General features: G+C 59.4%; 7 protein-coding genes across 7 annotated transcripts; 4 read left to right on the top strand and 3 right to left on the bottom strand.

Moving 5' to 3' along the window:
• Positions 1–1,365: 1,365 nt before the first annotated feature.
• On the top strand, positions 1,366–1,768 carry SDRG_06540 (hypothetical protein; the record flags this gene model as incomplete). The annotated part of the gene is made up of 2 exons (XM_008612321.1): positions 1,366–1,393; positions 1,440–1,768. The coding sequence occupies 2 exons, from the start codon at positions 1,366–1,368 to the stop codon at positions 1,766–1,768; spliced, it is 357 nt and encodes a 118-aa protein (XP_008610543.1).
• A 302-nt stretch (positions 1,769–2,070) lies between these two features.
• Positions 2,071–3,634, top strand: SDRG_06541 (hypothetical protein; the record flags this gene model as incomplete). Its single annotated transcript, XM_008612322.1, has 4 exons — positions 2,071–2,685; positions 2,731–2,995; positions 3,050–3,160; positions 3,259–3,634. The coding sequence occupies exons 1-4, from the start codon at positions 2,082–2,084 to the stop codon at positions 3,632–3,634; spliced, it is 1,356 nt and encodes a 451-aa protein (XP_008610544.1). The 5' UTR covers positions 2,071–2,081.
• Positions 3,635–3,831: 197 nt separating this feature from the next.
• Positions 3,832–4,250, bottom strand: SDRG_06542 (hypothetical protein; the record flags this gene model as incomplete). Its single annotated transcript, XM_008612323.1, has 2 exons — positions 3,832–4,038; positions 4,091–4,250. Coding segments are annotated over 2 exons (367 nt in total), but the record flags the coding sequence as incomplete, so codon positions are not given.
• A 762-nt stretch (positions 4,251–5,012) lies between these two features.
• On the top strand, positions 5,013–5,924 carry SDRG_06543 (hypothetical protein). The gene is made up of 6 exons (XM_008612324.1): positions 5,013–5,060; positions 5,111–5,170; positions 5,203–5,427; positions 5,472–5,537; positions 5,580–5,689; positions 5,738–5,924. Exons 1-5 carry the CDS (start codon positions 5,025–5,027, stop codon positions 5,616–5,618), a joined length of 426 nt encoding a protein of 141 aa, XP_008610546.1. The 5' UTR covers positions 5,013–5,024; the 3' UTR covers positions 5,619–5,689; positions 5,738–5,924.
• Positions 5,925–6,120: 196 nt separating this feature from the next.
• SDRG_06544 (hypothetical protein) lies at positions 6,121–7,805 on the bottom strand. The gene is made up of 4 exons (XM_008612325.1): positions 7,548–7,805; positions 7,368–7,505; positions 7,110–7,321; positions 6,121–7,067 (listed from the first exon to the last, which is right to left on the bottom strand). The coding sequence occupies exons 1-4, from the start codon at positions 7,774–7,776 to the stop codon at positions 6,216–6,218; spliced, it is 1,431 nt and encodes a 476-aa protein (XP_008610547.1). The 5' UTR covers positions 7,777–7,805; the 3' UTR covers positions 6,121–6,215.
• A 564-nt stretch (positions 7,806–8,369) lies between these two features.
• SDRG_06545 (AGC protein kinase) lies at positions 8,370–10,166 on the top strand. Its single transcript, XM_008612326.1, has 6 exons — positions 8,370–8,680; positions 8,734–9,125; positions 9,177–9,362; positions 9,406–9,468; positions 9,531–9,611; positions 9,660–10,166. The coding sequence occupies exons 1-6, from the start codon at positions 8,431–8,433 to the stop codon at positions 10,035–10,037; spliced, it is 1,350 nt and encodes a 449-aa protein (XP_008610548.1). The 5' UTR covers positions 8,370–8,430; the 3' UTR covers positions 10,038–10,166.
• Positions 10,167–10,814: 648 nt separating this feature from the next.
• On the bottom strand, positions 10,815–11,227 carry SDRG_06546 (hypothetical protein; the record flags this gene model as incomplete). Its single annotated transcript, XM_008612327.1, has 4 exons — positions 10,815–10,843; positions 10,893–10,961; positions 11,006–11,079; positions 11,133–11,227. The coding sequence occupies 4 exons, from the start codon at positions 11,225–11,227 to the stop codon at positions 10,815–10,817; spliced, it is 267 nt and encodes an 88-aa protein (XP_008610549.1).
• Positions 11,228–11,462: the final 235 nt, after the last annotated feature.

An 11,462-nucleotide genomic window follows, 5' to 3' on the forward strand; every position in this document is an offset into this window, starting at 1 on the left:
GAGATGCGGAGTTGGGCTTCAAGCGCCGCAATGCGACGGGCCTCCTTGTCCTGGTGGTACGTTGCGCTGTAGAGAACCATGTTGCTTCGATCGATAAATGGAAATGCGATGTAGAACGCTTCTTCTATCTCGATGGTAAAAGCAACAAGCTGCCCTTTACACTGCAAAGGCGGATTATAGTCAGCAAACGATTTTGCAGTTTTCGGGGATTAGGGTAGGGTTAGGGTTATCCCATCGAACCCTTGTACATGGCTAGATGGGACGTATTCGCACTACGTGCTCCGTGTCGACTCGACCAATACACTCCTACAAACGTGCTGGTGTACATTGCCCTGAAACGAAATGCTATAAAGGTGAGAGCCACTCAAATCCTTCCTTACTTGACCAGGCATCATGCAACACACAGACAACTAGCGACGCCAAACGCGTGCTGGAACGGTCCTCGGTGACGGTACGTGATCCGACGTCACCATCGCGCGCAGCACATCTTGGATGTCTTTGGCCCACTGGTCCGAGGTGTGCATGCAGCGATGGTTGCCATGAGTGCAGAGGGATCAACTGCGCTGTGGAGAAGCAAAGTCTCAACGCGACAAGAGGCTCGGCGTCATGAAGCACCGTCATGAGCGCGGCGGCTCCAACGTTGTCAAAGTTGCATGCGAAGAACGCGACACGGGCCTTCTCGAGGCAGCGTGCGTCCGGTTGCGGTCGCCAATCGAATCGAATCTCTGGGATCGCAAGATCGCACGCCAGGACCCGGTTTTACTGGGTTTTAGTGTGGTTGAAGGAGTTTAAACACGATTGAACATGTTTTACGCAGCGTACAACCCGTTCCAGCGACCAAAAACCGAACGAAGCCAATAAAACCGAGCGGATGGTGCGGCAAATCGCTTGCCCGGATGTTGCGGTCACATGCGAACAATGCTCAAGCCAAATACCGACTGCAAGGGAGGATACGCCCGAGCGTTGCCTCGCTTGGAGCCGACAAGAAGTCGACAAACTAGGAACCGGTGGCTTTGCCACGATAACGATGGTCCCAGGAAGCGCGAGGTGGAGCGCAAAACGCCGATGGTTGTCAACGGCAACCCTAGTCGCGGTTGAAGCTGCCGCCGATCCGGATAGCAACGAAGTGCGATAGAGTAGGACAAGTTGGACTGACGTTCCTCCTCGTCATTTCAGATTTCGAGAACAAGGCGCCACGAAGAAGAAGAGGACGGCCGACGACGACCCGGCCACGCGACGGCCCGGCCTCGTCGGTCGACATGAAGAGAAAAGACGGACTCCATAGCGAGCACCCGCAGCGCGAGCTCGACAGAAGGCTCAACAACGTCTAGGAAGACACCCTACGCTGGCGCCAGGTAGCGTCCAATGACGCAGCTCACCATCTCTTATACATGTACGTGGGGTAGGGTCCGTCCGCGATATAGCACCGTTGCGATCAGCGGCAGCCACGCTCTTGGCCGCCGGCGCCATCTGCGCCCGCGCGCTCAATGTCCTCGGCCGGGTGTACCTCGGTGTCTGCGCCATGGCGAGCGCAGCCTGCGCAGGCGCGGCATACAGCGCCTCGTTCGGCGTCCCGAGCGGTCAAGTCGGCTGGACGATCGCGGCCGCCCTCGTCGTGGCCCTCGCGGGGCTCGAACCCGCAGCAGTGCGCCGGGCGGGGACGCTTGCCTACGCGGCCATGCTTGGGGCCTCGCTGGGCCCCACACTGATGTCGATCTACGCCTTGCAACGAGGCAATTCTTTAGTGCACACTTTGTGCATCTTTTAACTCTACAACAGATAATAAGACTTTGTCTTTCAGAATTTTGTGTTTACATGCATCGCGCTGGAAGATGCACCCAATCCACGGCTTTGTCATTTGGATTATTTGCAGTTGACACCAACGTCACGCGCATGAAGGAGTGCTGGACGCTTGCATGCGAAGCATGGCGAAGGTAGAACCAGGGGAAATTAGTGCATGATCTTCCTTGGTGGATTGGACCTGATTGTCCGAGCTGAGGGTCCTGGGGAAATGGGTTGCACGCGATCTTTTTTTGCATTTTAACCAATCAAACGCATTCGACAAACAGCGAGCGATTGTCATGACCACGCACAGCCGCGTCCTGCCGGGCGACCATGAAGGCGATCACCGAAGCGCGCCTGCGAGCCTCGTCGTGCAAGGACGACCAGCAGCGTCGGCTTCTGCCGACGAACGCACAGTCGTCGCGCTCGAGCATGAGGCCACAGGGCTCCGCGACGAGATCGCACAGCCGCAAGGCCAGATGCGGCGGTCGGCAACCACGATCGATGAGCTTCGGGGCGTTCGCAACAAGATCGAGGTCGACATGGGCGCGCTGGCCAACGAGAATGCGATGCTCAAGAGACAGCTGCACGACGCGCGTGGCAAGGCTGCCGCGTACGCCGACATGCAGGCGCGTCTCGAGACCGCGCACGGCGTCACGGTTCAGCAGCTCGACGCGACGGTAGCGCGACACGTCACGACGATCCAAGAGCTTCGTCAACGCATTGCCGGCGACAACACGGCAGCCGAGCGCCTCAGCACGGCAAACACTCGGATCGATGCGCTCTCAGACCAGCTCGAGACAGGCCGCGCGTGCCTGACGTACCGCACGAACCAAGCACGGTCGCTCGCACGTCACCTCGATCACGAGCAGTCATCGAGAGGCGCCGAGAGCGACGCGCTTCGTCGATTGAAGAACGTCGTCCTGTCACTGCAACGTGTCATTGTAGGTCCTATGGACCTCCGACGTCTCGTGCTCCGGCCACTTGCGACGTCCGTGGGCCTTGCAAACCTTGGACACACGAGCTACGCCAACGCCGTCCTCTTCGCGCTCGCACACACTCGCTTCTGCGACGAACTCTCGGCTGCGTCAGGCGATGCATTTACGACATCGGTCGCCGAGCTCCTCGTGGCGATCCGCAACGGCGACGCGTCATTCTTCCACGCCACGCACCCGGCGCTCGCGAACCATCTCGGTCGGTCCGCCGAAGACGCGTACGACTATATGCGCTGACTCCTCGATCACCTCGCGTCGACGAGAGCACCCAGCACGAACTTTGGCGCTCAGCTGGCGCCTGTATGCGTGCGCTGCGGACATGAACCGGTGACGTCTCTCTCGGTCAGCGTCGACCTCGAGCCGTCGCTCGCTGCGGCGCTCAAGTAGGTGACCAGCACGACGCTGTGGCAACGAGCACGCCCATGCGCTGCGCGCCATGCTTGTGACCACGCCGCATGTGCTCGCATGTGAAGCGCTTTAGCGACGATCGCACGCAAAAACGTCGCGCCATGGTCAACAACCTCCACCTGACGCTCCACGAGGCGACGTACACGCTTGTGGCGCTCGTCGCGCACGAGGAAGCGGACGACGACGGGCACTACGTCGCCTATGTTCGCCTTCGGCGCGGCGGGGCCTTTACCAAGATGAAGGACAACGAGACGCCCGTGCGCGTGCCGCCGTTTAATGTGCAAGTGCTGGAAGCCCATTTGCTCTGGTACGAAAAGACTGAGCACTATGCCGAGATGCGGCGCGATGACAGCAGCAACAGCAACGACAACAACGACGATCAAGCGACCCGAGGCAAACGACCTGCTTCGATCACGCCAGCAGCCAGAAAGACCCAGCGTACGGCGTAGGCGTCTTGCGACGCGTCGATGTTTGTGTGAGCGCTCGACACGATGTGCTGCGTGGACACCAACGCCTTGTTTATGGTGTTTATCTCCGCACCTCGAGAGTCGTCATGGTGGAGGATCGAGGTCGTCACTGTCGAGTGCAACGCAGCGATACAGAGATGCAACTTGGACGATGACGAGCCGAGAAGCACGAGTCGGAGGCACTGCGCTGTGCCAATAGCGTCGATCGGAATCGAGACGATCTTGCCCGTGGCGTCGACGACCAGGCTTGCTTCGACGAGGCTCAAGCCGTGCAAGAAGCCACCGACAAGACCGCTTTTGAACGCCTCGGACGGCGGCGCCAGGGCCGTGACCATGTCACGCCTTGGGTGCTCGGTATAGACGAGCACCTTCAAGGTAGGGAACGTCTGAGTAGAAAAGGAGGTCCAATAGAAGCCATCGGGAAGAACGAGACCGTACCTCTGCAAGCGCACGAGGCGTCAAGGTGCCACTGCTCGGGCCTAAGAGATGGTCTCCTGGCTGTGGGTTGGGACCGGCTGTGTGCTCTGTCTGGCGCGAGTCTGGCGCTGGATCACGAGAGACCTCAAGTGAAACGGGCATGCTGAGCTCTTCGTTGGTGACGGCGTCGCTGGCATCGCTCTGACAAGGCAGTGGTGACGCTGGAGCCGAGGCGGGAGACCAAGACCCAACGTCAAACCCTGGAGATGAGCTCGGCGAGGGGCTCCCCCGTCTCGAGGAGAGCGGGAGCTATCGTGACTGAGACTCGCGTGCATCGATGGTGCTGTCGCGACGCCCGAGCCGGCAGTGGCGACGCTGCTGCATCGTCGAAGGGCAAAGGGAGCGGTAAAGCCGGGCCAAGCCCACTGCTCGTGGGCGGTGCGGCAACGGCGTCTCGTCTTGCGGGTGGCAGGCGCACTCGCTTCGCCAGACCCTGTTCCGTGGTGTATTTCTGCTTTGTCTGGCTGATCCTAGTCGCACGTTGTTGGCGTTGCACCCTAGTGGGCCGTCCGTGGAGTGGCAAGGCGTTGCCGTGCGCAATGAGCATCGTGGCGAGCGCACGGTGCGCGTCCGTCCCTGCACTTGCTGGCGCATAAGTCCAGTCGTCGGTCTGCATGCTGGCAACGACATGGGTAACGTTGGGCCGCGTGCTCAGGTCTTTAAACTCCGAGCCAAAGACGCTGTAGAGCCGGCGAGTGACCTCCTTGTGGGGCGTGTCCTCCTTCGGTTGCTTCGGTATCATTGCACGTTCGAATGATTTACACGCTTCGCACCTTCATTTTACACGCCGGAAAAAAGACCAATCACGAGCGATCAAGCGTAATTTCAGCCAATGAAAACGACGCTGTATTATGTTGAAGATCGCATTTGGATATTTGCCGCCTTGGGCCTCGACATGGCCGATCGCGCAACGAGCCAGGCGCGCCAGCAGGTACGCAAGCATACGCAAACTCGACGACGACGATCCGACGGTGGTACTAGCCGGACTCTTCCGCGGCTGCGCAGCAGCACCAGCCCCACGCCGCCTCACCACCCGCGCAGGTACCCACCGACGACTGCCCGTCGCGGAGCAGGACGCGTCCACGACGACCTTGCGCCGTGCTGGGCGCGAAACGGACGACAGCGACGACGAAGATGGCGACGACAACCCGCGCCCGACGAAGCGCTGCCTCCGCAGCGATGGTCCTGCGGAGGAGTCGCTGCCTCTCCGGCCGCAGCGGCTGACCCTCCAGCGGCGGGGGCAGGCGACCGACGAGGAGCGACAAGCAGCCGCCGAATTAAGAGCGCAAAAGGCCCTGGTACGTCCAAGACGCACCTCGATGTATCTTTTACACTTGCGCAGAACAGCACGATACGCAAGAAGATCCGCTGTCTTGAGCGCCGCCAAGTCCTCCAAACGCCGAGCGCGGTACGTGTAGTTTGCCTCGTTCTCGACTTAATGGCTTGTTAGGAGAGACCGGCTATGCGTGACTACCACATGACGTGGTAAGCGACGGCCGAGATGTTGCCGTCCATCCTCAAGCCCATTGTGTGGTCGCTGGCGGCGTCACCAGAGCATATGTACGTGCCGTACATCTGGCAATCGGTGCAAATGTTGTTCGCGGGCAGCCAGTCGCGGGCGCAGTCGGCGTGGACCTTGTGGAGACAGGGCAAGATCATGACGCTTTGCCCGGCCTCCAACGCTTTCTGGCATTGCAAGCAATTGGACAAGCATACCGAGTGAGTGCATCCAGTGGCAGAATAGTACGCTGGTTGTCGACTTTGTATCTTCTTCAACGGGCGCATGCAGTCTCGAAATAGCGCACGAGGTCGCGACACGTCAGACGATCCATGAGCGTCGTCAACGCACGGCCGATGCCAACAAACCATCCCGTCAGAGAGCGACCGAGCACCTCTCTTAGCAGCTCGTAGCCGCCGGGAATCATACCACGGGTGCCTGATGCACAGCGCTGTCGCCTCGACCGTACGCCGTCATCGAGCGGCGCTAAGAATGACGCGTTGACTACTGTACTATCCAGGATACAGCTGCTCGAATGCGCATCCAGCAGGCAGGCAATGGACATGGTATTCTTCAGTTGTGTTGCGATTACGCGGCCTTGGTAAACGTGTACATGCAGTACGTGTCGCTCATTTCGTTGAAATGCAAGTCAAAGAGGTCGGCGTTCGTGCCCACGAGCGGGTTGGTCTTGAGCGCGTCGGGGACGATGGCCATGCTGACGCGGAACCCGCGGGTTTCCATCGCCTCCTTGAATTCGACGAGCGAGTCGCGCGCTTGGGACGCCACGTGGAGGAAGCGGCCGCCGGGCGCCAATACCGCGTCGACGACCTGCGCGAGGATCGGGACAATGTCCTTGTGGTACACAAGGTCCGAGCCCAAGATCACGTCAAAGGTCTCGCTGCCGTACGTCTCGGGCTTGGCCCAGTCGACGGCCCGGACGATCAGTGTCGTCGGCGCCGCGTTCGCCTTTTGCGCCAGGAGCTCCTTGCACACGCCCTTGTGCTGCTTCCACGCAGCCTTTTGGCAGTCGCGCGAGCAGTACGCGACGCAGCGGCACCGGCCGCAGAGCATGAGCTTCCCTTCCGGGTTGTCGGCCGTGAAGCGCTGGAGCGTGCCGCACTCGGCGCACCCGAGCGCCTCGGGCGACGTCTCGGCGATCGCGGCCTTGGTCGGCTTGTTGAGCTTGGCGTTGTGGTCGAGGTTGGCGACCGTGTGGTGGTACAGGTCCGTGAGCACGACCGACGCCGCCGAGGTGTAGAGGTAGCACGCGAGACCGCTCACGCCGCAGCCAGCGCCGAGCTCGCACACGCGCTTGTTGGCAAAAGACGCTGCGTCTTGGAGGACCCAGCGACTCAGAATGAGCGACGCCGACCAGATGGAAACGCCCGTGATGTCTTCGTCTGCGCTCGAGCCAAACGCCGACTTGTCCATGTCCAGCGCCTAGATTGCATAAGGTATCATGCAATAGCATCGCTTGCGTACGAGTTCGCGCGCTTTGAGTGCAGGCAACGTCGCGTCAAAGGCAAACTCGAGCGTGGTTTCCTGCAGCACGCGCGGCTGCTTCTTCGTCTCTGCCTCGCCGGCCACGTCTTCGTCATCGTCTTCAAGCGTGAGCTTGGCCGCGCCGTTGGCCAAGTCTGCGTTGTTGGCCAAGCGCTCTTCGGTCGCCGACTTGTGCTCGAGGAGGAGCGCAACTAGTCAATGTGAGTTTAGCGCCAGACGAAACCAATGGAGATATACCAATGTCGGTGTTTTCGCTCTGGAAGGCTTCCGTGACGCAGCCGCGGCCAAAGGCGTTCTGCGCGAGAACGTCAATGTCGGGGTACGCTGTAATGAGGAGTTTGACGACTTCAATGTGCTTGTTTTGCACAGCCCAGTCTACACACACCGTCAACATCGCACCGAACAACACAAGCGTACGCAGCGGCGAGTTGCCGTTCAAGTTTGGCAAGAGGCGCGGGTGCTTGGCGAGAAGCACCTTGACGCAGCCGATGTGGCCGTTGGCGCACGCCATGTGCAGCGCCGTGTTGCCCGAGTACTCATCTTGGTAGTTGAGGTCGTCGGCGCTAATGCTGATGCAGAGCTGCTTGACGTCATCGACGTCGCCGCAGCGCGCCGCCGCAAGAAGGTCCTTCGCCTGCACGCTCATCTTGCTTCAGTCCAGCGGAAAATGACCACTCTGTGATGATTGGCTTATGGGCAATACCGCCTCTGATTGGTTGAAAAACTGACCAATCCGAGGCTGGTGCGGCGCCGATCTTTGCCAAGCAGCCTTGGCAGACGAGACGACGTGCGTGCGCGGCGAGGACCTTCCACATGAAGCGGCGCAAGACGCTGCTGTGCAGCTCGTGTTCGAGCGATTTGGTAGCTATTTTCCAGCTATTTTTATATGGTCGTTAATATAGGAACCCTTGTCCGCGCAGAAAGGACAGACGCAGGGTACTGGGCCGCGCGCTCTCGCTCGTGCCACGGCTCTACGTCGGCATCGTCGCAGCGCGCTGTGCGTAATGTGCGCACGCGCGTTACGTTGCCGAATATATATGGACAGTTATAACGAGAAGGTCGCTGTGATAACATCGTGTAACACCATCGTCAGGCCAAGGGGCTCTTTATCCGGTGGGTTCGGATAAAAAGCGCACCACTTTTTGTGACCTGCACCAGGTGTGTTACGGCGCTGTCTCATCTGAGCAGCCAATGGGCGGCGGCGTACACGTTCGATCCAAGGTGCGTAATGTTGGCTCACCGAATCGGGTGCGCTTCTCCGAGACCGCCGCCCGACTTCACAATTACAAACTCGAGCAACATGGGCAACAAGGCGAGCAAGGGCGGCAAGACGCGTCCTCCCGTGCAGAGCGAGGCCTCGGGCCAGAGCTCCCTGCGACCGCAGCCCATCCCGCAGCAGGCGCGCCAGAGCGCCCCGGCGCCGCACTACCGCCAAGACCAGGCGCCGCCCCGCGCGCCGCAGGTGCCCAACGCCGTGCCTGTCGCGGCTGCCCCGCCGGCGCCGACGCCGATCCCGCCGTCCGCCGTGGCCGCCGCAGCCGACCCAGACTGTACGCCTTTGCAATACCACATACGCCCAACTTACTATGTGTGCGCAACGTAGCTGATGGCGAAGACAACTCGGGTCCGACCGAGGCCATGATCATCAAGGACATGGACGGGTCGACGACTTCCGTGCCGACCAAGGTCACGATCGAAGAATTCGACTTGCTCAAGGTCCTCGGGAAGGGCAGCTTTGGCAAGGTCATGATGGTCCGCAAGAAGGACACGCAGAAGATCTACGCGATGAAGACGCTGCGAAAGGCGGCGCTCATCAAGCGCAACCAGCTCGGCCACACCAAGACAGAGCGCAACATTTTGCAGACGATCAAGCACCCGTTCTTGACGACGCTCTCGTACGCGTTCCAGACGCCGGAGAAGCTGTACCTCGTTATGGACTACTGCTCGGGCGGCGAGCTCTTTTTCTGGCTCAAGAAGGACCGCCGCTTCTCCCAGGTACAACGAACCCTTCTACCAGCCTCGTCTTATTGAGATCTTATTGCGTAGAGCAAGGCGCGCCTCTTCGCGGCCGAGATCCTCCTCGCGCTCGAGGAGCTGCACAACCACGACATCATCTACCGCGACTTGAAGCCCGAAAACATCTTGCTCGACAGCGAAGGCCACATTCGCCTGACGGACTTTGGCCTTTCCAAGGAAGCCGTCACGGGTGCTGGCGCTGTGGGTGGCACCAAGGTACGCCCACGAACGACTTCCGCTCATTGACATGCTTGGCCAGACGTTCTGCGGTACGCCTGAGTACTTGGCGCCGGAGATTCTCGAAAACAAGGGGCACGGCAAGGTACTTGGCACATTTTACTGTACAAAGAGTGGTTGCTGAAGGAAATATCGGTGACGCATTAGGCCGTCGACTGGTGGAGCTTGGGCACGCTCATCTACGAAATGCTCACGGGTCTTCCGCCGTTCTACGACCAAAACATGCAGGTAGATGGACGCAGACGCTGACGCTTTGCGCTCAATTGTGGAGTGTAGCGCATGTACGACAAGATCATCAACGCGCCGCTGCGGTTCCCGTCGTTCATGTCGGCGGAAGCCAAGAGCCTCTTGACGGGTCTCTTGCAGCGCAAGGTCTCGGACCGTCTTGGTAGCGGCCCGACCGACGGCGCCGAGATCCGCAACCACCCGTTCTTTGCGGGCATGGACTGGGACCAGATCTACCGCAAGGAGACGACGCCCGAGTTCAAGCCGCCGAACCGCATGGGCTCGATCGACACGAGCAACTTTGACCTGGAATTCACGGGCGAGAAGCCCGTCGACTCGGTCGTGACGACCAACCTGAGCGAGACGCAGCGCAACAAGGCCAACTTTGCCGGCTTTACGTACAACGCTGAAAACGAAATGGACAAGTAGATACCGCGATGTGGCGCCGCGTTGGCGGTCTAGAAGGCGACGCGCGCCCAACGTTTGCATGTTTTGTTGAATCCAAATCCTCCTCATTCGATACACTTGTGTGGTTTTTCGATAAACAGTTCTACTAGCATGATAGCTGCGGGAGTGTACTTTGGCTTCTAAATTTGAGAAGTTGTGAAGTCGCAAACCTGTGTGCGTTTGTCGGTGGAAGCCGGTGCTGCTATGCAGGCAAGGTCAGTGATCGCCTTCATGGTCGCCGGGTGCTGTGCTTGGTAACCTCTCTACGTTGCGTTTGATGGGCAAAATATGAAAAAGATCCCGAGCAGCTCGACGTCGCATACCAAGTCCATTCTACCTTCTCCAAGTCCATTCTACCTTCTACATGCTTCGCTCGAGCACAAAGTCATTCGGTCCTCCCCACTTGCTCGTACGCCTCGGAAGCAAGCCAGAGTCTCGGCTGGAAAGCGCAACACGTTGTTGGTTCTCGGATGAAAGTGCTCGACTTGGAGTCGCATCTCTTCCAGCGCGATGCATGTAAACACTAAACTAACACAAAATTTTGAAAGACTTAAGTCTTATTATCTGTTGTAGAGTTAAAAGATGCACAAAGTGTGCATTAAGGAGAACAACGCCGACCATCGCGCTTGTCGCAGGCGAAAGACCTGGTCCTCGATGGGCCGAGCAGTCGCCGGGTCGATGAGGTAGATATACCCCCCTACCCCACAGTCCCAAAACACCTCTGACGGGGCTTCGAAGCCCCCGTTGATGATAGGGTGCTCAGTCAGGAGCCACGCAGGCGCAACGACCTATGATGAGCCATCCTGAGGCAACAGATCAAGAGTTGAAAATGGATACCTCTGGCGTCGCCATCGGTGCCAGCGTGGCGAAGCGGGCGGAGACCGTCGGCGACGCTGGCGCTGCGACCTAAGACGAGCCATCCTGAGGCAACAGATCATGAGTCGAAATACCATACCTTTGACGACGTGGCGCTCTCGCACTGTTGAGCTGCATCTGCGAGTTTGGCGTGCGACATGGTCGGGACCTACATCAAGCATGAAGGCGTGAGAAACGGCGAGCTGCGTCGTTGGACGCTACCTGGCGCCAGCGTAGGGTGTCTTCCTAGACGTTTTGAGCCTTCTGTCGAGCTCGCGCTGCGGGTGCTCGCTATGGAGTCCGTCTTTTCTCTTCATGTCGACCGACGAGGCCGGGCCGTCGCGTGGCCGGGTCGTCGTCGGCCGTCCTCTTCTTCTTCGTGGCGCCTTGTTCTCGAAATCTGAAATGACGAGGAGGAACGTCAGTCCAACTAGGACTACTCTATCGCACTTCGTTGCTATCCGGATCGGCGGCAGCTTCAACCGCGACTAGGGTTGCCGTTGACAACCATCGGCGTTTTGCGCTCCACCTCGCGCTTCCTGGGACCATCGT

The sequence above is a fragment of the Saprolegnia diclina genome, assembly GCF_000281045.1.
Source record: "Saprolegnia diclina VS20 unplaced genomic scaffold supercont1.18, whole genome shotgun sequence".
Lineage (NCBI taxonomy): Eukaryota > Oomycota > Saprolegniomycetes > Saprolegniales > Saprolegniaceae > Saprolegnia > Saprolegnia diclina.